Source organism: Anser brachyrhynchus (assembly GCF_964034855.1).
Source record: "Anser brachyrhynchus genome assembly, chromosome: 11".
Lineage (NCBI taxonomy): Eukaryota > Metazoa > Chordata > Aves > Anseriformes > Anatidae > Anser > Anser brachyrhynchus.
The window spans coordinates 14691147-14716087 of record NC_137706.1 but is presented as its reverse complement, the minus strand read 5'-3'; the positions used below and the strand labels follow the sequence as shown (position 1 = coordinate 14716087).

Genomic DNA, 24941 nt, shown 5'->3' with positions numbered 1-24941 from the left:
CCCACCACACACGAGAGCCCCTCGGCTGCCACACGCACTAGACCCGACCTAGTCCCGAAGCCGCTCGGCCCCACGGGTGTTTCCACGGCCAAGCAGCACCAGTCCCCCGCCTCCAGCTGCCCCAGGGGTCGGGATCCACTCACTGTTGCAGCTGCCGGCGGTGCCAGTCTCTGTCGCTGCCACGCTGCGCTGAACTGGCCCTTCGGACGCGGCCCTTCCTGACAGTGAATGGGCGAAAACAAGGGAAGGAGACAAACAAAAGAGAAGGGGAGGGTGAGAGAGGGAGGGAGGGATGGGGGGGGATGAAGCAAGGGGACAAGAAGGGAAAGGGTATGTCTTTAACCGAACCGTACGTCTTTCACTGCCTGCAACACCCCAGCTCTGCGCAGCCCTCGCCGGGAGGGCACGGGGCAGGCGAGCCCCCAGCCCTGGTGGCTGTCACCTGGCACCCCACGGCATCACCTGCACCAGTGCAGAGGGAGGGCAAGGGGCGAGCACTGGTGCTGGGCAAAAGCCAAAGGGGGCTCCGGGCTCTTCAGACTTCTCCTTGGCCAGAGAAGCCCCATCCCCTGGCGACCCTGAGTCCCTCTCTGGAAGAAATTTTAGGGGTCCTGAGAGGCTCCTGTGGATCTAGTACCTAAGCTTCCAGCTCCTGATCCATCGCCAGCCCTCCTGGGCATGATGCAAGGACCCATCTGTCTCTGCCAGTGGAACAAGACCCAGACCTGATGTCTGTACTCAGCCAAGTTCAGGGGTAGCCAGAGTGAAAGGGCATCTTTGGCCAAATGTCCCAGTGAAGCACCTGGTACCTCACCCTGCTTTTCCCCCAAAGCCTTTGTCCCATCAGTGCTGTTGCAGGTGCTCGCAAAACTAAACCCTATGAAGGGAAAAGGGAATTGGAAAATACGATGCTACAATTTCCAGTGCATCGAGGCAGGAAAGGTTTGGGGAATGGAAGGGAGGAGAAAGGGCAAGGATCTCAGTGCGCAAATTAAAAGTAAACCATTAGCAAAAAGTCTGCTGGCTCTTTAGCAAGATTTTTGTGTTCCCACCAGGACAAAAGGCAGGCAAAATCCCAGGACGAAAGGGCAGTTGGTGAGCATAGTGGTTTGGGGGCAGGCTTCTGGCTGTGGTCCTTAGGAGCTCAGGCTGACAGCTGCCCAGGGAAAACCCAAAATACGGGCTTAGGGTGTGTCTGCCTAGTCATCACCCCGGGCGCCTTCCCACCCTGCTCCAGAGGTGAAAACTGAGCTGCTAAATGTAGCTGACAGCTCATTCTGCTTGGGGAATTGCTCTGAGAATGACTGACTCGCCTCCCTTCCCAAAAAGTTGAGGTAGGAAATGGGTGGGGGAAAGGTTTAGAAAATTGTTTCATGATGGTTGTTTAAATTGCCTCTGCATTACAGTGTTACAGTTGGGGAAAAAGAAAGAGAAATATCTATCACATAAATCCGCATCCTAAAGCCAGCTGTGGCAGAGGTATGGACATTGGAAGGAAGCAGAGCAGATGAAGTCATCAGCAGTGGAAAAAAAAACATCAATATAATATAGTGCAGAACAAAGCAAATTCTACCTCAAACGCAGAGCTGAAAGAGAAACATCTTCTCCTGTCAGATCTATTACCATGCATTTATTCCGATAACAAATAACTAACCCAGAGAGTAACCCAAACCTGATTTATTCCTCCATCTAAGTAAATATGAAGAGGCAGCTGAATCTGACTCTAAAAACCACTGATCTCATATGTTTTTCTTGTATGTATTAGAAAAATTAGGAGTGGAGTTTCTGCCTTACTGCCAGGGGATGCTGGCAAAGCATCTGAGCTATAGATATTGTATCTTGTCACTAATGACTGCAGGGAACTAAAAGGGATTTGGATTTTTTTAATGCTTCACATTAATTGATAATTTGGTCTCCGAATCCACAGTGGAACACAGGATTTACTATATTGGATCAGTCTGGTGGCCCATCAAATCTGGCGTCTTGCCTCAGTGATGCTCAGAAAAATTATCTGCCAGCGTCTTTGCTTGCAAGGTGGCTGGCCATTTCTGTAAGGCCATACAGCTGAAACAGAGGAAAGGTCCTTCTCGTCTCTCTAAAAGACTGAAACATGGTTTTGGCTAGGCTTATAATCATCCCTGTATTACGTCTGTTCTTTTTTAATGCAAGGAAAAAGCTCTGTGACTACAAACACTTCCAAGAGACGTGCTGCTGTTTTTCCTCTTGGTCACCGCAGCTCAAAGAACAAGAAGGTGAACCTGTGTTTTCAGAGGGTAAATGAAAACACAACTGGGGCTGGGAGGGGGGCGAGATGCCTTGTACTGAGCAGAATGATATTGATTAGGCAGTATAAAGATTTCACTCACTAATTCCTTTAGCAATCTTATCGTGTGTTGCCCACATAATTGGAAGGGGAAGAGAGAGGTGGAATCACTTAAGCGTTCAAAGCTCAATACGCACCAAGAAAAGATTCCTATTTTGTGTGTGTGTGCAATTTTGTGCATCGTTGCCCCTTGATTGTACATTGAACATGCTCTCTTTGACAGCCCAGTCCTAAACAGCCTGTTTATTAAAGACAGCTGCTTGCAAACAGGGGCTTTCTCCATCCAGCTGGCGTGGAGAAGGAGCTCTCTGTGGCTGTGAGAGAGGCAGGACCATGAAACAGGGGGGGAAATCAGGAAGGGAAAGCCCATGGGAGTTCTGGCCATGCAGGAATCAGGAGGGAAACAAAATATGTTTTCTTTCCATGTAAATATCTTAATTAAGGATTGCGATGAAGAAATTTGCTTCTTGTTTTTTTCTAGGGAGGTATTCCGTTTGTCTGGAAGTAAGGCCTGCCACGCTGGGGAAAACCTTCAAGTCTCACTTGAAAAACCACTCAAAGTCACACAACACATCAGGAAAAGGGAATAAATAGAAAAGCAACCCAAGCCATTTTATCCATGGTCCCCCTGAACTGGCTATTACACCTCTGACTCGGGTTCTCTCACTGCTCACCCCCAGGGCTGGGGCTGCTCCCCACCTTTCCCGGCTGATGGGTGGTCTCGTGGCTGCCCCCCTGGTAAGGACACCCGAGAGCAGGGTGCTGCAGGTGGGAAGGCAGGAGAAGGCCACTGACAAGTGGGGAAATGGGTCCAGCAACCCACAGAAGGTGAGAGTTTGGCACATCCAGGTCTCCCCTAAGTGGCGATGCTTCTTCCAAAATACGGGTGATTTTTTTGGTATGCTCAGAAACACACGCATTGTTTCTGGTGTACCTGGGGGTGGAATAACGCAGCTTGCTGGCGTATGGTTCTCTGCCTTCTTCTGCTCTAGCTACACTTCTAATCAGGCCACCTTGGTAACACCCAGGAATTGTGATCTCCTCCGGCCTGCTGCATACACAACCTTTCCTTGTTTCGGCACACAGGAGCACGTTCTGGCTGGATCTCCATCATGGGAGAGTCTCTGGCTTAAGCTAAGCACCCTGCTCTTTTCCATGCATCTCACAGTTTTTAGGCTAGTGGGGTGTTCGGAGCAGGGACCGCAGGAGGAATGGAGGACATTACAAGCAAGCAGCTTGTAACAGGTGGATATTCACTCTTGGGTGGGTCTGCTACTCAAGAAAAAAGACTGCTCAAGGATGGGTGGCGTTCACAAGTAGCTTCCTTTGCCTCTCTGGATCTGTTTGCTGTGTTTGATTACCTCTAATAAATTATTTTTCTTCCACAACTCTGTTCAGCCACTTTTTTAGCCCATCCTAACTGTTGGCACATACCATCTCCTGGGACAAGGAGTCCAAGCACCCACTATAGCACCTTCATTTGACCTCAGCCTGCCATGAACATCACCAGCTGCCTGAGATCAGGACATATTGCCTACTGTTGTGGCCCCAACAAATGGGAGGCCAGGTGTTACAAACCATCAAGAAGCCAAACTGCAAAGCTTTAAACTTCCCCTGCACTCTGGAGTTCAATCTGGGGGTTAGGAGAAAGCACACACCTCAATTCAAACCTCCGAGAACTGGACTGAGCTTTGAGTTAAAGATCGTAAGCTTGATTAGCTCTTGGTGAGCGTGCGAGGGTTTGGGGGGGCACGTGGAGGGGTTAAGTGTGAAGGTCAGCGTTAGAGACAATATTAAATAAAACATATGAGCCAAATGACTTGCAGTGCAGCAGCAGCAACATATCCCAGGCAGGAGCAACGGTGAACATGGAGGTCAAGTACCGTAGCAGGGAGTTTTCATTTCCCCAAAACAAACTGCTCTTTTGTGTCTCGGCTTCAAAGAAGATGTCACTAGATTGCGAGAGCTCTTCACCTGCCACATCCCTCTCATTACTGAAATGAAATAAATGGCAACAGCATGAAAACAGCAACTCAAGCAAGAGAAAGACAGGTCGACAGTGAGGAAAAGGGAGGGGGGACAAGGTGCGAGCGGAGGGCTTGGCAGGGTGGAGAATTAGGGCAATTACCATTTCTGAGAAAATGCCAGAAATACAACACAACCTAATTTCCCCAATTAATTCCTCTGCACTTGAGCTGCTTTGTGTGAAGGGCTCTTAATGCTTCAAACAGGAAGAAGGGGGAAAAATAAAGGCTCTTCAACATTTGTTTTTTTTTCCCTCAGTGCAGAAATGAGCAAGACTTGAGAAAAAATGTCTGTCTGAAACACAAGATGATGCTGTTACATCTTCCTTCCAGGAGATAAGGAGCTGTGCCATGAATTCAATTTGCAGAGGGTTTTATAGGAGCCACAGAGATATCAGAGAGCAGCACATCCAATATCACACCGACTTTTCCTGCACGCAGAGCACACCAGGACGAGCACAAAGACACTTACCCCATGTACCCACAGCGGAGCAGTTCCCTCACCTCCCCTCTTCCCAGCCCTACCACCACTTTTGGGAAATTGGCTCTTTTGCCCCCAAACCACCAGCTGGGGCAGCTGTGAGGCACCGTGCTGTGAGCCACCCACACCTCACGGGTCATACAGAGGGTGACAGCCATGAAAACAAGGAAAGAAAGAACAAATCAGGGGTTGGGGTGAGGGGACACATGAGCAAACAGAGGTTGAAAATGGCATGTAATGTTTTCAACGGCATATGAAGGCTTCTGCACATAGCAAGACCATGTCTCTGCCTGGTTGGCCCATCTGTATCAGCACCAGGGGTCTCCAGAAAACATCGCCAGGTCACTCTGAGACTCCCTGCCCCTGTTTAGGCATGACAAAGCAAGACATGCTCTCCAGGATCCCACCTGTTACAGGAGAAAACGAAAGTCCTTTTCACTTCTAAGTCCGTTCCTTAGTGTACTGTATAATTACAGGTATGAAACCTTCCCAACACCCTGGGAGAAAGGGTGGAGAGAGAGTAGCACATTATATTTTCCACCTGAGAGAAGAGGCAGAACAGACAAAAGGTGATGCTTTACTGCTTAGCATCTGCACAGCATTTAGCAGCTGGAAATTGTCCTTTGCTGGAAGCTGAATGTGGCACACATACTGTACCATGTACAGAAGACCCCACAGCACTGTCAGCACAGCCAGGGACTGAGCTTGCTCCCGTTCTCCTGCTGGCATTCCCTTTTGTAGGTGATGGGGCCAGCCTCTCCTTCCCAGGGCTTGCTTCAGAGAGTTCGCACTGTCCACATTTAGGGGAAGAGGGTTGGCTGCTAACAGGGCTGGGCAGCAATTTTCCTCATCAGGATCAATCCCCCATGCCGTAAACGCACTGCGTGAGATGGACAGCAAAGCAACAGAGTTTGGGAGGACAGGAAAGCAGCAGCTGTACGACCGAGGGACACACACACAGGCACTGAGGAGCCCTGGCATAGGGGCACAGAAAATGCTGGTGGGCAGAGCTAAACCTCTGCAGTGGGTTCAAAGCTGGTGGGGACAGAGCACCGTGATCATTGAGGGACCCTCTGTCTAGGAGAGTGTGGGTCAGACTAAATCTGCTTTCAGTGTAAGGCTTGTCTATTAGTCTTATCTGCCACGCTGAATGAGCCTCCAAAGGAGCATGACCCAGGCAGCTGCTAAACCTCAGCGATCTATTACTTGCATGGAGACTTCGCTGGAAAAATTGCTGACTGTAGCCCAGGAAAAAAGAAAACAATTTTGATCTCTAGGGAGGAGAAATAAAGTAAGAGACCGCCTAGATGGGAGATGGTCATCAGAAGGCAGCCTGACAAGTGGCACTGAAAATTATAAAGAATATGGTTTTTATGTAGCCATTTTAAAGAGAAGAAAGAAAACGTTTAGAGAGTAAACCTTCACGCTTCAGAGGAGGAGGCATCTGCCAGAGGAATCCTAGACTTTTTAAAGAACACTGACCTAAGGCCAAAGTCATAGCAGAAATGTTGTTTTGGCACTGATGGTCTAAGGATGTGAGAGCCAAGGTTCATAGGAAGAGATATTAATCTTTTATTAAACCAACTGATATCACTGAAAAAAAAAAAAAAAAAAGAAAAAAAAAGAGCTCGGAGAGGACTTGTGTGTCTAAAATTCATTCTTTTCTTTTTTTTCCCTCCAACAATATCAGATGTTCCAATAAAAGATATTGCCTCTTCCTGCAACCCTTGTCTCACCCAAATCCAAAGAATGCTCCAGAGTGGTGAAGACACAGAAGTGGGGGGTGGTTTTTATTATTCTGTTTAGCTCTGCATTGCCAGAAATACAAATTTATTTTCAGAGCCACTTGAAAACCCTGCATGTGCCCTTTTTTTTTTTTTTTTTTGATGAGCAGGTGTCCTCCACATGATGACCAGTGGCTTGGAGTATGCTCAGGACAGATCTCTGGAAAAGGATCCCTAAATTCCCTGGGGGTTTCAAGCCCAGCCCAGGATTTGGGACAGGCTGCCAGAAGGTCAGGACATAGCAGAGTCGGACAGAGGGTTGTCTTAATGAAATTTAATGCCTGCATAAATCCTCTTCTACTCAACCTGTGTCTTCACTGCCGATGTCCCACCCATGTCAGCACATTACCTTGGAAGTTATTGAGGACTGTTGACTAGGATTTAAGACTGTGCTCTCTTCTACAGATGAAGAAATACTGTCCTCTCCCTGGGCAGCTGCCAAATGACTTTGTTTTGGAATTGTATTACTCATTCTGGGGCAAGAAAGGGAAATGATCTGGACATTGCTGGAGCACAGCTCGGCGGGTGGCTCTGGGCAGGCACCACGCGCCTGACCTTCCTAAAAAAGCCCCTACTCACATATGGTTTTGAAGGAAAAGCGAGGGAAAAAATTCCTCCCAACCCTTTTCTCTCCAATATGGATATATTCTGCCCTTTGTTCCCATAAAGCCAAAGCTTACATGGCACATTACACAACATGTCACAGAAGTGCTCCTTCAGCATCCCTGCCTTTTCTCTTCACACAGATGCTGGGCTACTTCTCCCCAGTACTTCCACCTTCCTCTGCTTTCTAATCAGATGCCATTTCACCTCTCCCCTGCCTACACCTCCACAACCATCCTCTCTCCAGCCTGTCTCGATGAAATGAGGTTTAAAGGCAGCAGCTGATGGGATTCCTCTGTGCGGCACGAGGAAAAGGACACATCTGTCTCCAGGCAGATCGAGAGGCACAGAGAGGAGAGGAAACAAGCCTCTCTGCTGCTTTTGTTACGCAAATGTTTGTTTTCTGTATCCAAATGTGTAACAGGAAATTAAGCAGTTCACCTTTGTAAAGCACTTCTGCATCCCACAAATGCAGGAGCCAGATGGTGTTTTTTCTTTGTTTTAAAAGATTAAAAATGGGAAAGAAAGGAAATGCCTAGAAGTTAATCCTCAGCCTGGAACACACTCACGCATCCACATGCCCACATCTCTGTGCTCGTGGGGCCCGGAGCAGCTGGGCAGGACCCAGCAGACTGAAGTGAGCCCGCCTGCGGAGAGCTCCAGACCTGTCACTTTGCACCGGCCTCAAAATTGAGTCCTTCACGGTGTTCCCAGAAGATGACAAATTGTGGCGTTCCACCCACCCTGCAGCCTGGGCACATTGGGATGTATTTTATAAAAATCACCTGAAACAGAGCTTTGCTCCAGGCCCTGCCACTGGGAGCAGCAGGCTGTGTCAGTGGTAAAGGGATGTGCACAACCTCTGGGGATCAGTCCTGGGAATTTTACCACATGTGGATGGGACCAGGGAGAGCACAAAAGAGTTTCAAAGTTCATCTCTTCAGCCACATCTCCACCTTCTGTGGGGAAGACCCAGGAGCAGTTTGGTTCTCACACCTGAGGCCATGTGTTCTCTCTGTCCGTTCAAAAGCCCTCCCTTGGGGTATCTTGGTGGATTTTGTGATGGGTCTGTGTACTTGAAAGGATTGTCTCAGGAGCCTTGAAGAACCAGCTTTCACGCCAGGGGTGTTAGGAATTAAAATTGTGAGGAAGACAGAGCAGAAATGCAGGATTGTGAAGCCAAATTGTTTTTCTTACCTATGTTTACAGGAGAAAATAAATGCTCATACCAAAGTAAATATGGGTAATCAAACCTGAATTTGCTGGAATCCCTCTTTGGACAATAACAGAGAAGAGGTCTCCATGCATGCAGAGCACAGAGTTGGTGAGTTTTAAATGTACCAAAAGTCAGTGAAAGCAGAGAAAGGAAAACCACCTGAGAACACAAGGCTGTGCTGCTCGGAAGCTCAGCTGTTGCTCTGGTACATGGGTGATAACTAGTTTTGGGCATGCATGGCATTTGTGTGAGCACAGAAAAGTCCGCTAGAAAAAAAGAAAAGCTTTATGACATTGCACAAAAGAGCATGGAGCAATCATCAGCAGAGTGTTTTGCACAGACAAGATGAGGTCTACAGGACACCACCACAGAGAAGACAAAAAATCCCACTACGGTGAGCTGGCCTAATGAAGTTTTTTGCAGTTCTCACATCCTGGGGGCCCTCCCATCCTTTTTGTGGCAATAGCAGCAAATTGTCCCATTGCAGAAAGCTCTTGGTGCTGCGGGTAGACAGCTTCTGCTGGGATTGTCTTGAGCAGCATGACTGCCTGCACTTGGGGTAGGTTTTACATGGCTGAAGGAGAGGACCCAAGTGTGGATAACCTCAAAAGCAGCTTCTCTTCCTCCCCTGGGCTCTGCATTTCCCTACTTGCTATTTCCTGTAGTTTCTTCAGTGATGGGACCACAGCCCCAGCAGTCCACTGAGACCTCTTCCCAGCATGGGCTTTTGTGCTGCACGGGGAATATCGGTTCCTTCGCTGGCAATTAAACCTGGTGATAAGGCAATGTCCTGGCCTTGGAGAGGTGATAAGTCTCAGCAGAAACTTGATCACATTTTTCTTCCTCCCTAGCTCCACTTGGCAACTGCCTATCAAATACAGAAAATCTTTCCAATCAGATCAAGCCCACAGGTCAACCCTTTCTTAAGGCAGTTGATGGAAATCAGCCTCAAATCCAGACATCCACACTGTAATCAGAAATAAACCAGCCTTACACCAAGCACCAGGCAAGAAACCCCTGCTCTTTTGCTTGAAGAGCCCTTCTCTGCTGGCGGATGGCCCAGCCACAAGCCCCTGCCCCAGTGTGCTTCCAACACTTTGCTCATCCCAGTTTCTCCTCCAGCAGAGGACGGGTGACAATGTCACTCTCTCCCTAGGGACGTCGCCATCCTGGGCAGATAGGGCAGTGCCACCGGGCACAAAGGGAGTGTGCGAGGCAAGGGGACAGAGCGAGCATAAATCACAGGAGATAAGACTGCAAAGGCATTTCTGACTCATCGAGTCAGTCCCCAGAGACTAGTGCAGGATTAGCCTCTGCACTAAGCCCGGGCATTTTTATCTAGCTGCTTCCTGAACTTCTTTAATGACAGGCCCTCAGCAACCTACCTCTGGCAAATTATTCCATTGTCTAAATGATGTCCCTGCTGGAAAAAGTGTTTTGAGGTTGAGCTTAAATTGCCTATTATTTCCTCTTCCATATTTTATGCACTTATCAGTCAGTCTTTCAGTTGCCTTTTCTCTAGGTCCCTGCATTAAGTTTCTTTAATCTAAGACAAGAGGTCACAGCCTGTAGTCTTTTAATCATCATTGTCACCTCTTTGGATTACCTTTAATTTATCAATGTCTTTGAAAAAAAATGAGGAAGAAAATAGGAAGGAAGGAAGGAAGGAAGATCAGGATGACTTCAGAGGCATCCCAGAGGCTGTGGCTGTGTGCTGGGGTGTCACAGAGCTCTGTGTGTAGGCATCTGCATGGATGTCTGAACTGCAAGCATGCCCGGGACCCAGAAGGAGTGAGAACAGTGGTTCAGGGATAAGGCACACACCGATGTGCCTGATGGACACCTGTGTATGTGTTTCACTGAGGGAATAACCAAGTGTGTGAGCCCGAGAGCTCCATAGACTGATTTACGGTCACATTTCCTAGTCTCCCTTCTCTCTGAGCATCGCACTGCCGCTGGAGCTGCCTTACCCTGTAGTAATCAGTGCTGTAGACGTCTCTTGACATCCCAAAGTCTCCAATCTTCACCAGCAGGTTGGCTCCGACCAAGCAGTTCCTGGTGGCCAGGTCTCTGTGGACAAAGTGCTGGGAGGCGAGGTACACCATTCCAGAGGCGATCTGGCTAGCGATGTGGAGCATCTGGGATAGCCCTAGCTCCCCTTTGGCTTGTCGAGGCTGCCCGTCCACGAGGATCATAGCATCTGGGCCATGTGCCCTACAGGGAGGAAGAAGCAAAAAGCACAGGGTTGGGTCTCAAAAGTGAGCAGGAGATGGGGATCCCACACGGTCGCTGGTCCTGCTGGGGTGGGGACGAGCCCCCAGCTCAGCGGGGGGAGGATGCACACACAGCTCCAGTGGAAAGAAGAAAGGAAAGCTTAAGAGAACAGGAGGTTGGGTGAACACTTGGTGGGTGAGGAGGTGCCATACATCCTTCTCCTATCCTTACTCTTCTCCAACCTGTTATGGCCCCTGGCTCCTGGGACAGAGGGACCATTGCCTTGAGGCACCATGGCCATCCTTCTCTCTGGCAAGACCTAGGCAAAACTAATGGGCTTCCAGATATTTACATGTTCACTCTAGTTAATTCTTACACCTTTGAAACCTTCTCAGACGTGCAGACATAACCCTCTTTTCTTCCACAGCCATCCCATTCTTGTTGCCTACCCTCTTTATTAATCCCAAACAGCCTCCTCTATTTCATCCAAACACCACATCACCAAACAATCTCCCCCCAGTCAATACCAATACAAACAGAGATCACACGAAAGCTTTCAGGAGAACACCAGCAGCTTCATCCCTAGAAATTATCTTTTGTACCCTAAAGCTATCCCAGAGGTAACACAGGTGCTGTAAACTGCGAAGGCACAGGTAGAGGTGCAGAGGTTAGACCTGGATGTCAGCAGAAGCGGAGAACATCCTGGGCAACAAAAGGAAATATTTTGCTGAAACAAGTGCATTGTAAATGCAGGACTTAAGGTCAGCCTCACCCCTGTCCTGTCCCCTTTTTTATCCCCTCCCTCACTGTGTACCAAGCCTGTCTTGTCCTGCTCCCTCTGTGATGTCTCTTCCCCAGTGGAGCTCACCCTGCAGTGGACCCTGTGAAGGTGGAATAACAAAAGCCCTCATATTCAGGGAAAAGGAAGAGACTTTGCTGTGACCTTCCTCCTTGTGACTAAGACACAGCACAGCATCTCCTCTGAGGCTTTCACACTGTTCTCTTTGAAATGGTTCTTGGAGTTTCACCCCTGCCACCAGCAGTAACTCCACAGAGAGCTACCAAATTGAAATGCAGGTGCAAAACTTTCTCTCCTTCTTGACACAGGACTGAACAACCCCCGAGACCCAAACTGTTTCCCTCCTCTGTCTCTGTTTCTTAATTGCTCTGTTGGGCTTATGGTGCACCAAGGAATTAACATCCAGGCATTCAGGGTTCAACCAACAGTTGTTCAAATGCCTTCAGCTACCTCCTGCTGCCCTGCCCTCGGGTACACAGCTCCAAAGGTCCCCTCCTGGTTGCAGGACAGCTGGAAGAGGAGACAAAAGAGTGCTGAGGGGCCAGGAATGTTTCGGGGAGCCACGAGTGGTTGATGCTGCAGCGAGCGTCGCACGGGCAGGTGGGGAGCAGCACCGCAGGCTGCAGGGCTGGGGCTGCCCGGGGAACCTTGGAAGCTTTTGGGCATGGTGAGAGCAGCAGAGTACTGGAAGGACTGCTAAACACGAGGAGAAGCTGCAGAAATAACTACTCAAAGGTTTTAAACAGCCCACCCTGGGCTACAGTTTACCCCAGGAAATTACCTGGTGGTGACCACAGATGTTGCCAGCAGGTGAAGCTGAGCCAGGACTGAGCAGGTTAACTAAAAACTGCAAAGCAGCACAAAAATAGCTTCTAAAATTGTGCTGGACAGTTTATATCAGTCATGCCTTGCAGTTACACCATATTTAGCTGCAAATGATACCTGATGTCATTGAGGGTAAATATTCCTTGGTGAGAAGTGAAGGATATATTGCTCTCTTATTACTGCTACCTTTTTCAAATACATTAATTGTCCCCAAAGAAGTCTGCATCTGAAGGGAACAGGTCATGTTCAAAAAATGGTCAGCCAATGCCTTTATTTCCCTGGCTCTTCGTACACCCTACTATAAAAGGAGATATCTGGGTATGTCTTACAAAATACATATTCCTCCCTCCCTCCCTTTCTCCATCCCACATGGGTATAGTCTAGAAGAAAGAAGTATCAAGACATTCATGAGATTAACAGGAGGGATATTAGTGCATTTAGTTGCATCAAGAAGCCTGCAGAGAATATGAGAGAGATCTGCCCATCTCTTCTTGGAGCAAGGGGTTTAATTCAGCTTTATGTAAAGGGCATAAGGCTGGGTGGATCCCTGTCTAAGAATGGTGGTGTTTTGTGTTGTTTTGTTTTGTTTTGTTTTCCTTTTAAGGTGTGATGGAGGTTTTTGTCAACGTGGGGAGGAAAATCACCTCTTTCTGTGTGCTCCCTCTGCTGCCAGGGCTCTTTCTGTCCCAAGGCAGTCTGACTGTGGGACTGCTCCCCTGGAAGGACTGACACAAAAAGCTCAAAACTACACAACTTTTCAAACAAAAATTACCATCTTAGGCAACAGCAAATGGCAACAGCTTATGATAGATTGCAAAGAGGACTTGTAATGGCAACATGTAAATATCCCTACATCAGATTTGCTGCTGCCACAACCAGAAACACAACAAAACCTAGAAAAAAAGTGACTGAAGGAAAAGGAGAAAGTGATGGGGATTTTCGGTGAGCAGGGTGGGAAGGCAGGTGTTGCAGACCCTCCAGCAGAGCGTGCTTGGGAGCCCCCAGGCCACGTACACCAGCCCTAGGGATGCTGTGCTGCCTGCAGAGTGATGTCTGTATTTCTTCATGGCAGGATCTTTCAGAATAAGTTCCTGTTTCACTATCCATTTCTTTATTTATTTGTTTATTGTGCTTTTCTTCGGGAAGCTGGGTCTAAAGTGAGCCTCTTCCATTTTATAGCTTTTCCAATTTCTGCAGGCAAACTGGGAAGAGCTCAGCTGAGTGTCTCTTACAGACACACCGTGCCCCTGGCTCCAGTGCCTGGGGGCAGCCGTCTCTGCTATGGGCTGGGTGAATCATGCCACAATAAAACCTGCTACTCACCAAGGGGTGCTCAGCACTCCTGCATCACCCATGCTAACTGACCCCCCTTGCAGCTCTCATCCCCCTGAGTTTCCCCACCAGTGCTGCTGTGAGCAGAGCAAGTAGCTGACCTGACAAACAAAGCCCAAGACTTTCTTTCCATATAACCCCTTTGGTGTTTTGAGTTCCTGTTTGCTGGATACATCTTCCCCTGTCCCCAAAGCCAGCTTTCTTTGGGACACAGTGGGATTTCACTGCCTACCACACACAGCAGCACGTAGCTGCTTGCTCCATAGCTGCATGAGAAGGAGAAGCTGGCAGCTCAGGGCAGCTGGACAATGGGAGGCTGTAATTGAGGGAACAGCACATCTAGAAAGCTTAGCTTTTTTCCTTCATATATGCTAAAAGAGAAGAGCTTTCCTCCCCAGTACTGGGCCAGGCCCCGGACATGTCCATGGCAGGGTTGGGATGTGGAGGTGTGGCGGTGCGTGGCTGCAGCACCAGCCTTAGGAGCACGTCGTTGTGTGGAGCAGTTACGTGAGGCAGTGGCAGCAGGCACGAGCTGTCCCTCAGAGACAGCAGGAGAGCCAGTTTTGGGCTAGTCTCTTCGGGAGGTCAATTAGAGCAGCGAAAGAGGCTATGCCTCAGCTGTAATATCTACCTCCTCTAAGGAGAATAAGGCTGCTGCTTCTGCCAGGAAAAAAGATGGGTCAATTTTCTTCCTTCCTAGTGAAGTGCTTGAGGAACGTGGCCTCTCACGCTCTGCTGTAGAGTGGCTTCCCTCGGTCACGAGGCTGAGGCTCTGACCTTAACACTCCATCACCAGTCTGTACTATCCAGGGCATGAGACAGGGAGCGAGCTATAAACTTGTATTCGATCCACCCACTACGATGCCAAAATGAGGCAAAAAACCACTGCAGGGGTGTCCCCAGCCACTGCCCTGTGGGTGCTCCAAGGGATCTGCAGACAGCTTGGCCCTGCTTGTCAGGGGAAAGGAGAAGCACTTGGCATCTTTCCCCATGGTTCTTGTGCTGCGGGTGGTTGCTTAGAAGTGAAAACCTCGGGAAATGATTTGTTTCCTTGTTTTCCTTGGTCAGAAGCAGATTGTGATGATGGAAAAATAAATTCAGAGTGTATCCCAGCCCCAGATCTAGACCCGAGGTGCTCAAGCTTCTTGTTCCCACTGCAATCATGCTCACACTTAACAGTCAAAGCGGGAAAATATCAAGGGTCCAATTTTCTAAATACTGGGAAATAAAACTACTAATTATTTCAAGAGGTAAGTACCACTCCACTGGCACGCAGGTTGCAGAGCGTAATTTCTGTATCAGGGGAAAACAGCACCACAAACATTTCCCCACTGTTGCTCCCTGCTCCTCGCCACTGGTGGATTCAGGGCACACAAACCATCTGCCTCGTGCTGATGAGATGGCTGAATGATGGCTTGGGCGGGGGGATCTCGCAATTTGTGTCTCTCTAGAGACAGGGAGGCAATTACGGCACTTGGTCTGGCCTTGCCTAGCGTCTCCAGTAGCTTGGAGCCACAGGTTAGGACATTCTGTCTGATAAGATCTAGGGCACAAGCACCAGGGACAGGCTGTGCAGGCACTGCCCGAGGCCCCTCCAAAATTTCTCATCGCTTTTCTGCATACAGAAATAAGAACCATAAATCAGTAAATGCCCGGGACTGCAATCAGATCAAGGGCTCCAGAAAGTTTCTCTAGAGAGTATTTTAGTTGTGGTGCTATTGAAGTAGAAGCTGGGTGACATGGGGAGTCATGGCTGGTGACCTCCAGGCCTCGGGAGCTGTAGGGCATGGATGCACAGGACTCAGAGCTGCTGAAGGCCAGGATTGTTTGCATCCTTCAACCCTCACAGGGCAGAGAGGGACTGCAGCCCCACTTCCTGCACCTTCAGCCTTGCAGGGGTGGGAGAAGAACCTTCTGGTTTCCACAGCTCACCTGGAGGACAAACCCTGGGACTGCCCAAGAGGAAATGCTGGGGTAGGGCCATTAAAGCACCAGATCCGGTGAGGACCTCCATCTCCTTTGAACCACCCGCTCACATTACCCAGCCCACCAACACCCAGATGATTGCGACGTCTCTGGAGCACCACATCCCCTGTCCCCCCTTCGCACGTACCTCAGGAACTTGTTCAGGTCCCCATGCTTCATGTACTCGAAGACCATGATGAGCGGGTCGCCGTCACCACACACGCCGTAAAACTTGACGATGTGCTCGTGCTGCAGGTTGGTGAGCAGCTCTGCCTCCCTCTGGAAATCCTTGCGGGCTGCCAAGGTGGGGTCTTTCAGCGCCTGAAAGAAGGGACACAGACACGCACGGGGTGGGCTCAGGCAGGGCAAAGCCAGAACAAAGTGGTTGAGGAGTCACAGAGGGGCTGATGGAAGGGGTAGGAACTGCTGCCACCACCAGACGCACTGTGAGGGTGGGCAGTGGGTGCTGGTGGCACCACCTCAGCATTTTGTTCGTGTATTTACCAGCCCAGCGGGTTCCCCAGCTCATTTCCCAGGAAGCAGCAAACATGCCTCAGAGGGTAATAGCTTCCAATAGCTTCCAATTATTCCCAGCTTGGGCAGGATTTGTACTGGTGACCTAGGGGTGAATGGCTTCATATCTCATTATTATTAAATTCCTGAGCCAGCCAGTCCTTGCTATCCGTCTTTTATTTTGAAATAGCTGACTATACTACCTTTATTCAGAAGATGGATTTGCCTGGCTGTGCAGTTATTGTGTGGATTTTTCAAACCGCCTCTGAAGAAGGACACTGTCAAGTATTTTCTCATAATTTTTAAAATCATGTTTTTATTCCCTGCTGTTTATAACAGCTCCCCTGGCAGACCGATGCTGAAATAGGTATCCTTATGGAGAATATCTCATCTTCCACATTTGAGTGCACCAGATTGCCATTGCAGGGTAGGTTGCAGGCTCCGGGCTGTGTGCTCCAGCCCAGCATTGTAGGGCTGCTTTGAAGATGCTGTTGTGGGTGCAGCTGGTGATTGAGGAGGATGCTTGGGGGCTGGCTTGTCCATGCATTATTGGGCAGTTGCATAGGAGAGCTGGTTTGAAAGCAGCTTGTTGTCATCTCAGGATATCAAGGGAGGGCTCTGCCACGAGCACTTAGCAAAAAGTTGAAGTCCAGAATGTTTGACGAGACGGGACGGCCGTGAAAACCAGCAGCCTTCACAAAGATTTAAGGAAATGAAGAAGCAGTTGTAGTTTTGAGCCCAAGAACCTCAGTTATATTATTTCCATCCTCCACTGCTCAGTACCAGTTTGGGCTTTAACCGTGCAGCCTGATGGGAGTCAAAAAAGACTTAAGGCAGCTTGTTTCAGTTTTTCCCAGATCCGATCTGACTCCTCTCTCTGTGCGGCTTCACCTGCAGCAGCTGGGCCCAGCAGGTCTCTCTCCTGTTACCTACACACACACACCTTTCCCCACACCTTGAATCTCCCTGTGACAACAGGAGAGGTGACATCAGCTGGCTCTAATTTATGAGCAAAAAGGGGTGCTGAGGATCTAAAAGCTGTGTCCAGAGGAAGGGGCCCAAGCACGCTGCTAACACACCTCGGGCTGGTCTATGGCTCTGCAGGACTCAGAGCCACCCGCAGCGAAGCACTGCGGCTGCCTTTCCCCATCGAGCAGCTCTCCTGCGAGGTTTTTACCTAAGCCTCAGGACACTCCTTCGTCTCCTTCTTCTGCCCCCAACCTGCTAGACACACGGCATAATTTTATTTTAATTCTGTGTCCTCTGGGATAGCTTGACTAGAGATATTTAGATGGATGGTAGTTACAATGCGCAGATGGCAAAGCATCCATCCTTATCTCAGGCACCCAATTACTTTTAGTCATTTAATATCTTCATAATGTTGATGCTACCTTTTTTTTTTTTCCTCCAGGAAAACATTCCTCCTCCCCCATCACTCTTTTCTCCATTTTTTCCTGTAGTTGCATGTAATATTTCAGGTTGCAGAGAGTTCAGGTTTCCTCTCCTTCACACGCTACCATTTCCACGAGGTGTTAGGACTGTGACTTTGTAAATATCACACAAAATAGGGTATTAAAAAACATAGCTAAGGTTGCACAGTCAAGCATTTAGACGTGAAGCAAAAAGGAGCTGGAGGTGGAGGAATCAGGAAAGAAGATGAGGAGTGGAGGAAGACGAGAGGAGGTCTCAGCAGAACCAGAGGCAGAAATATCTCTCCTAGGAAGGCTTGGGGTGAATTGAAATTTGTGCCTCCTTCGCAGGGTTGCTACAAATTATCAGGCAATTCACTCACTATCTCTAGGTTGCAGCTCTTGCCACCAATTGTCAGCTCTGATGACATTGCCTGGGAATTTCTTGCTCGTGTGGGATCAGGGCCAGGTCTCCCCAAGTGCCGTGTGTTTGCTGCAGCAGCAGGGCTCAGCATCGGTCTGGTACCTGCTGCCTGGAGCACTGGAAAAGCAGGTCAATAACTCCGTCCTCCTGCTAAGCCGACCGTTTCAGCTCAATTTCCCCAAGTCTCCACCTGCCCTCTGCAAAATGGGGATCATACAACCCCAGCACTTGTCTGGGAGGCTGCGAAAGTGAGCACTCATCTAGGGAGCTCTCAGACATGGAGTGAGCATGACAAAGGAGAAGCCCATAGAGAAAAGAAAATACGTGTGTTCGGAGAACATGCCCTGAATACCAGCCCTGCCAGCATTCCTGGTGCTTGACTCTGTAACCCCCACGCTCTTTGCTGACTATACTTTTTGTGCACTTCTTAAGATGTTTTTAGAAGCAAGCTGAATAAAACAGGAAGCTTGTCTGTGCCATCACATCAAAACTCAGCTTATTTGCAGGGCTGCGATCTTTAGATCCGCTGCAAGTCTGAGTCCACTGAGCCCAGTGAGGCATGCAGCCACTTTCTTTGCCCGTGTCCTGGCCCTGGGAGGGAGCCCCAGACTCGGGCCTGTGGACTCGGCTGCCCTAAAAGCAGCACGTCCTGCTGCTGCCAGAGCTGCAGTGACCATGGAGGTAGTTCTCAGCCTCCATTGGGAACATGAGATCTTCAGGAAATGCAGCCAAATCTCAACTTTATACACAGAGCCCCTTTATTTTTCTTTCTTCTTTCTCCTAAGACTGATAATGTGGTCCAAATTAGAAGGAATTCCCCCCACTCCACTCCCCCACCCTCCCCTAAGCTGGGAAAAAGCCAGATTGCAGGGCCCCGCTCTGATTCCGGGTCTGTGTGACCTGGTAGGATGAAAGGCACTCTGGAGATGAAAGCTCGTAATAGCAATTAGCAGAAACAAGTTCGGATGTTGTTTCTGTCTACATGCAAACAAAACTGGGCAGAGACCCGAGAGACAGGATCGCATAAGGGATGGCTGGCACTGATAGGCAGGTGCCGACCCTATAATCAGGTAATTAATCATGGGGGTACCTGCATTACCTTACTCTTAACCAGTCTCTGAGGTGGAAGGTGCAACCTTGCAGTTCATGGCTGGAGCATGAGGGGACAAATTAGCTTAAAAAAAATAAATAAAAGTGAAAAGGCTCAAACTGCTGATGATTAAAGCAACCCTGAAGTAACCGGATGCCTCCAGCACTCCAGCATGGACACACATTACTCTGTGTGTCTGCTGCATGGTGCCACCTGAGAGCAGAGCACACTCCTGCCATGGTCCCTGCGCCCAGGGCCACGCTGGTGTGGCACAGCTCATGTGAGGACCCTCGCAAGGATGTAAAGAGCACAAAGCAAGCCATGCTGAACTCGTATCAGCTCAAAATCACCAAGAGAGGAGCAATCTGTGGCCACGCAAGCAGGACCTGAGCTGAGCTGGTTAATTCATCTTGCAGCGAAGCTGTCCCAGCAAACAGATCCCAGCAAGTCAGTTGGTCGTGCTTAGCTTCAGGTGCTTATTTTTGCTGAGGCCTCTCTGTATCTTCTGTATGTTCGACAAAAAAGACAAAATCCCAGAAGAGAAGGTTCCCAGTCCCTCGCAGAGGGAAGGTGGGCTCCACACCACGCTGCTGCAGCTGCACGGCGCTGAGACCTCCCAGCCCAGCTCCAGCTCCGTGTCTCCTGGCCCCATCGGCAGGAAGAGGAGCTTTGGCATTGGCAAGAACAGACGATCTTGAAGAGAAACACTGAAACTTTGTGTGACTAAGTGGATTTACCACAACCTCCAGCATCAGATAAATCTCCGCCCCTGGCCCCCAGCCCCCCCCTGCCTCCCTTTCCCACGCAGGCTCATCCAGCCCCTGCTGCACTCTCTGCCATTTGGCCTCGGGATTTACCTTCACTGCCACCAGCATTTTGTCATTGGTGGGGCTGAGGTTGTAACACTCGGCCAAGAACACCTTCCCAAAGGCACCTTCTCCCAGCTCCCTCTTCAAAACGATGTCTCTCCTCTTAATATGCTGGACATCTGTTGGAGGGAGGGGAAGGAAGAGGGAGAGGGTTGAGGGAAGAATGAAGCAGGGTTAATTCAGGGAATGGAAAACAACTAATTCAATTTTCTAGCAAGCTGAAAAGGATCTGAAATTGCTTTGCAAAAATATCTACAGGGATCTTTTTACCCACCCACAGAACGCAGCCATCTCTGGGATGGAGCTAGTCTTATGCAAAACATCTGCGAGGAAAGTACTTGAGGTTTATCACGTCGTCACTGCACGCTTGTAGCAGGCCAGTCCTCAGGGAGAGGAACCTTTGGCGTAAAATCTGCCACAAAGACCTAGATCTTTTCAGAAATAATTCATCTCCTGTGAGGCGTAGCAAAGGTCGCATACTTCTGATGCCAGGCCAGGTGAGATTAGGAGGTTGAGTTCCCAGAAGCCGTTGGATTTTGCATTTCAACAGGGATCAGTTTAAACCCAAACTCAAGCAGATTTCCTAGGCTGAATTTTGGCAAGTCAAAGCGTTCCCGTGGGGGAGAGAAGCACTGACCCCCCTGCACCTTAGGGCACTAGCAGGAGCTGGTTGGGGGCACCGAGCCCTGCCCTGTAGCAAGACCCTGACCCCGCAGCCATCTCCTACGCAACCGTTCCCTCAGAAACCAGGTCACCGCGGTATAAAGTCCCCGGCAGAACAGATGAACTCAAACCATTAGTTTCAATGATCCTTTCCACTGACATTTAGGATGGCGAGGACTGACCGAAAATAGCAACTGAGGTTCCAGGAAGAATCAAAAGAGCAATAGCTATTCATTTAACGGGGATACAGAAGCCTATAAAGATTGGTCTGTGCCAACTGATACACATCAGCTACCGGGGTCGTTCATAAGGCTAGATCCGCCCAGGTATTAGGCATGTACAAGGAAAAACAACTACAGTGAGATCTCCATAAATGCAGGGTCACGATTAAATGCCACGGATTGCAGGGAGAGTTTGGGGGTCTCCATGTTCTCATTTGGGGGAGACACTAGGGCACGGCTACTTCCTGACAAAGCTCCAAGCACCTTTCTAGCATCACAGTGCCATATAACTCCTCCGGAAATATGAAGAAGCATTTTTTTTTTTTTTATCCTGAAATGAACTGTGAAGGCAGATAGAGATGAACAGCCACCACAGCACTGTCTGGAAGCATGATGTTCAAAACTTCATCCCTCTAAATTTCACTTTGCTGGAGCTAACTGCCTGCCTTTGAAGAGTGTTGTAGCACAGATCACCTGCGGCTTCAGCTTGATGGTCACAACAGGGCAGTGAGAGCTACACACTCTTCTCTGGTTCTTGGTGAGCAAAAAATGCTGCATCAGAGGTCTCCTCAAACAGAGGCATTAGATGGGATAATGCCCTCTTCCCATTCCCACCCTGAGGCTTTATCTTTGCTCTGGACTGCCTTTGAGTCTTTTCCATCTCTTCCATGTGCCGCAGGAGCTGTATGAGTACGCACCCCTCAGCTCAGATGCATTTCCCTTGTGGCACTGGATATACAAGAGATGGAGGTGACCAGCACCAGGTTTTAAATTGGCTGCAGGGAGGCATCACTAAGCAATCACAACCTGCCACCAGCTCCTGTCACCCAGGCTTGACTCAGTAGGCACTGATACCGGCCCAAGAGAGCAAATGCCTCACAGCAACCTAGGTACAACTCAACGCATCAAAAAGCCAATGGCTTGGAAGAGTAACATCATAATAGCTTTCATACAATTAAGATTTCTCATTAGGAGCCCACAAGCGGGTTTAAGGAGCTGCCGTCTCTGGCTCTTTTGCTTGTTTGGGAAGACGGATGCAGCAAGATTGCATAAGCAATGGGCCTTGTAATGAACGATGCCTGTGTAGAGAATTCCCATCGACCTTTTCATTAATCGTTCAATAGACTGAAAACTGTTAGTAACCAATATTAATAATATTAGCAACATTAACGCAGAGGATGGGAGGCACATCCAAAATGACTTTGGTTTTAAATCCGCAATGACAGCCAGAGAGAACAAATCACATGTGGACTTAGCTTTCTCCACCTGTTTCCGTTGGGTGTTTAAGGAATACCTTGAGAAATCTGAAATATTACATGTTGAAATGTCAAGTGATGCACTTAGGTGAGGAAAGTCCTAATCTAAGAAAAGCTCAAATGGCACAATTTACTTAATAGAGTAAGGAAAAATGTTGTGGTTTTTGATGTTGTTTTTTATTTGGTTTTTATTTTTTATTTTGTGTGTGTGTGTTTTTCCTCCCTCTTTCTCTTGGCAAGCATTTCTTTAACACTCATCACTATAGTACCTAGTATTTACTGTATGGACAAACCATGTATTTGCATTCCAGGACTCCCAATAAACAGCAATCAAGAAAGCTGCTGGGAAATGATCCTGTATTAAGAGGAACCCAAGCATACTTTTAAAAAATTGGAATCACAGCAGAAATATAGCATTGCCCCTTCTGATGTGAGATGAAGTTATAAAGGAAACTGTTGCAGAATAAGCAGTGATAGTATTGGAAATTATTAACACATCTAATAATTGGTAACATCATGAGAACTGAAGCAAACCTCTCTTTCTGAACTCCCTAGGGTCTTGCTCCAAATTTTCAGCTCCCAATTTGGCTTCCCAACAACGTATTAATAAATTATGAGATGTTTCTGAGAGTCAGTGTCCGGACTGTGTAATTATGTCTACATTATTAAAATAATATCCCATCTGTCTTCAAAACCTAGATTTCATAGCAAGTTGTTAGGGTCATCTGTGAAGCTTCAGGGAAAATGCGTATGAAGAATTTAAGGAGATATTATGACAGAAGGAGATGAACCAAGAGAGAAATGCTGCTGAGGTAGCAGACTCATATAGCACTGCTGGATTTAAAGTAAACTTTGATGGTTATTTAAAAAAAAAAAAAAATGGGGTTCATGAAGTTAAGCAGTTAGACAGCAACTGGACAATCTTAATGGAGAATGAGAAAATACTTTTACTGATCACAATTTCCCTCAACCTTGAGCAGCCATAAATTTTGCTTCATAGTATTTTAGGCACAAATGGAATAATAAGTGAGTTACAATAAATTGCTTTTTCACATGCTATAAGCTTAAAATACTGAAGTTTACATCAAATCCTTCCATCAGCAGTGAGATCAGCGCTGTGATTAATCCTGCATTATTATTAAATATGGGCTTGAAGCACAAAGCGGTGAAGAACCTCCCCGGCGCTGTCCGGACGGCTGTGTTATTGCGCTAACCTTGCATCTATTCTGTGCTCGTCTGCCCTGGCTGTAACTCATGAGGAAGACCGAATAGCCATGAAAGACGCCGCGCTGCAAGGGCACCTGGGAGGCTCATCTGCATAAATCTGTTTACCTCCTCCTGGAGGAAGCTGAGCCCTGTCTGATAAACAGCTGGTGTTTATTTGTTTTAGGCAGGCATCGGTGCGCTAATCTGTCTCAGCTGTGTTGCGGTCAGCCCTGCTGACAAGGTGTATGCAAACTGTCTTCTCGTAAGTACCACTCTTATTTTCCTCCCCCCCCCCGTACCATTAACTTATAAAAACAAGCCAACAAGACAGTTCGAAAGAAGAATCTATGCGGGAACCACAGCAAGACCCGACAGGAAAATAACCAGACTTGACAGCATGATGGGAATTCATTCAAGGCCGTGCTGTATCTACAGGAAGGATGTGAGCGCACAACACTGAAGTAATTCCAGTTTAAAATGAAACATCTTGCGGTCCTTGTTTCAGGATTACTATACTGCTGTCTGATACAGAAGAAGAGTAGGCAGATCCTCCACCTCCCTTCTTGTCCATCAAAGTTTAACACGTGGAAAACATGTTTCGAGCCCTTGCATCTGCTGTAGTTCTGAATAACGCATGAACCGCAGCAGCAAACAGCCGACCTGCAGCTGGTTGGGAATGCCCCACAACTTCGGTTCAATGATGCTAGCACGTGGCTAAGCAAGAGGGTTAGCAAGAGGGTAAATCTGGGATGCTGCACTTGCTTTTACAAATCACCTCCAGAGCAGAAAGCTTTCTGTTTCTCTCCAAGACTCAAGGCAGAAGGGTTGCGGCTTTGGATCTGCGACGGGATCTTGCCTAACCTCCTCTGAACCTTCTGCAGAATGGCTGACTTTATCTGTGCTTAAAGTGCATTCAGTCAGAAAAGCGGCTGTCTAAAAACAGCAGCTTCTTCCTCCCTGTATTTGTTCCCATGTGTCCCTTAGTTGCATCTGCTCCCGTTCTTGACACAAACATATTCTACTTTGCTAACCTCGCAGACCCAGCACAGCCAGGGATATAGGGGAGGAGAAAGAGGGAACAAGATTAATTCTGCTTTCCTCCTCATACATCAATCTACCATGCCCTGATAGGTTGTTTCCGTATTAGCCCCTGGGAAGGAGCCTGGAAAAGCCAGAACTTTTTCACTTATACGACTGATTCAATGACTCTTCACCCATGTTTTACACCGATATTGCAGAATCTCTCTTGCTTATGCCTTGTGTCAAGGCAGAAAGACCCCAGCTGAACTTCCAAATCCCAGGTAGAGCTTATAGAGCTGATGACAGATGGTGTGCAGTGAAAACACCCTTTTTCCAATAACAGCTACATTTCAATCACATGAGAACAAATTGGGAGCTTGCTCGGGCCCATTTCATGAATCTAATTTTCCAATTATTGTCTCATTTTCGAATCAGTCCTGGGGGTCAGGCAAGGAAGAGAAAGGTTCAATGATACAGCAAATTCTGCATTTGAGATTCCCATCACAGCCAGGGTCCTTAAAACCACAGTTTGATAATATTCTTGCAACCTGCACGAGCATGATGCAGTGTTTGGACACAGACGACTACAGTGGGAGGTAAATGGACAAATCAAACTCCAAATAGAGTAAACCATAAGCAGTGACAGTACCTAAGTCACAACAAAATGCAAAACTACTTAAGCTGGATCACCTGTTCAAAATGGA

General features: G+C 48.2%; 1 protein-coding gene and 1 long non-coding RNA gene across 9 annotated transcripts in view; one reads left to right on the top strand and one right to left on the bottom strand.

The window, feature by feature from the left end:
- The window catches only part of NTRK3 (neurotrophic receptor tyrosine kinase 3), a 207510-nt gene that overhangs the window by 33338 nt on the left and 149231 nt on the right, over positions 1–24941 (bottom strand). For 7 of the 8 annotated variants that reach the window (XM_080607080.1, XM_080607078.1, XM_080607085.1 and 4 more), the window contains 4 exons: positions 19860–19990; positions 15715–15887; positions 10402–10645; positions 144–218 (listed from right to left, as the gene is read on the bottom strand). In XM_080607080.1, the coding sequence (XP_080463206.1) occupies positions 144–218; positions 10402–10645; positions 15715–15887; positions 19860–19990 (623 nt within the window). The remainder of the gene's footprint in view (positions 1–143; positions 219–10401; positions 10646–15714; positions 15888–19859; positions 19991–24941) is intronic. The other variant, XM_080607079.1, reaches the window with a different exon arrangement.
- LOC308200781 lies at positions 239–6767 on the top strand. The gene is made up of 2 exons (XR_013955807.1): positions 239–1334; positions 2170–6767. It is a non-coding gene; the product is annotated as an uncharacterized lncRNA (long non-coding RNA).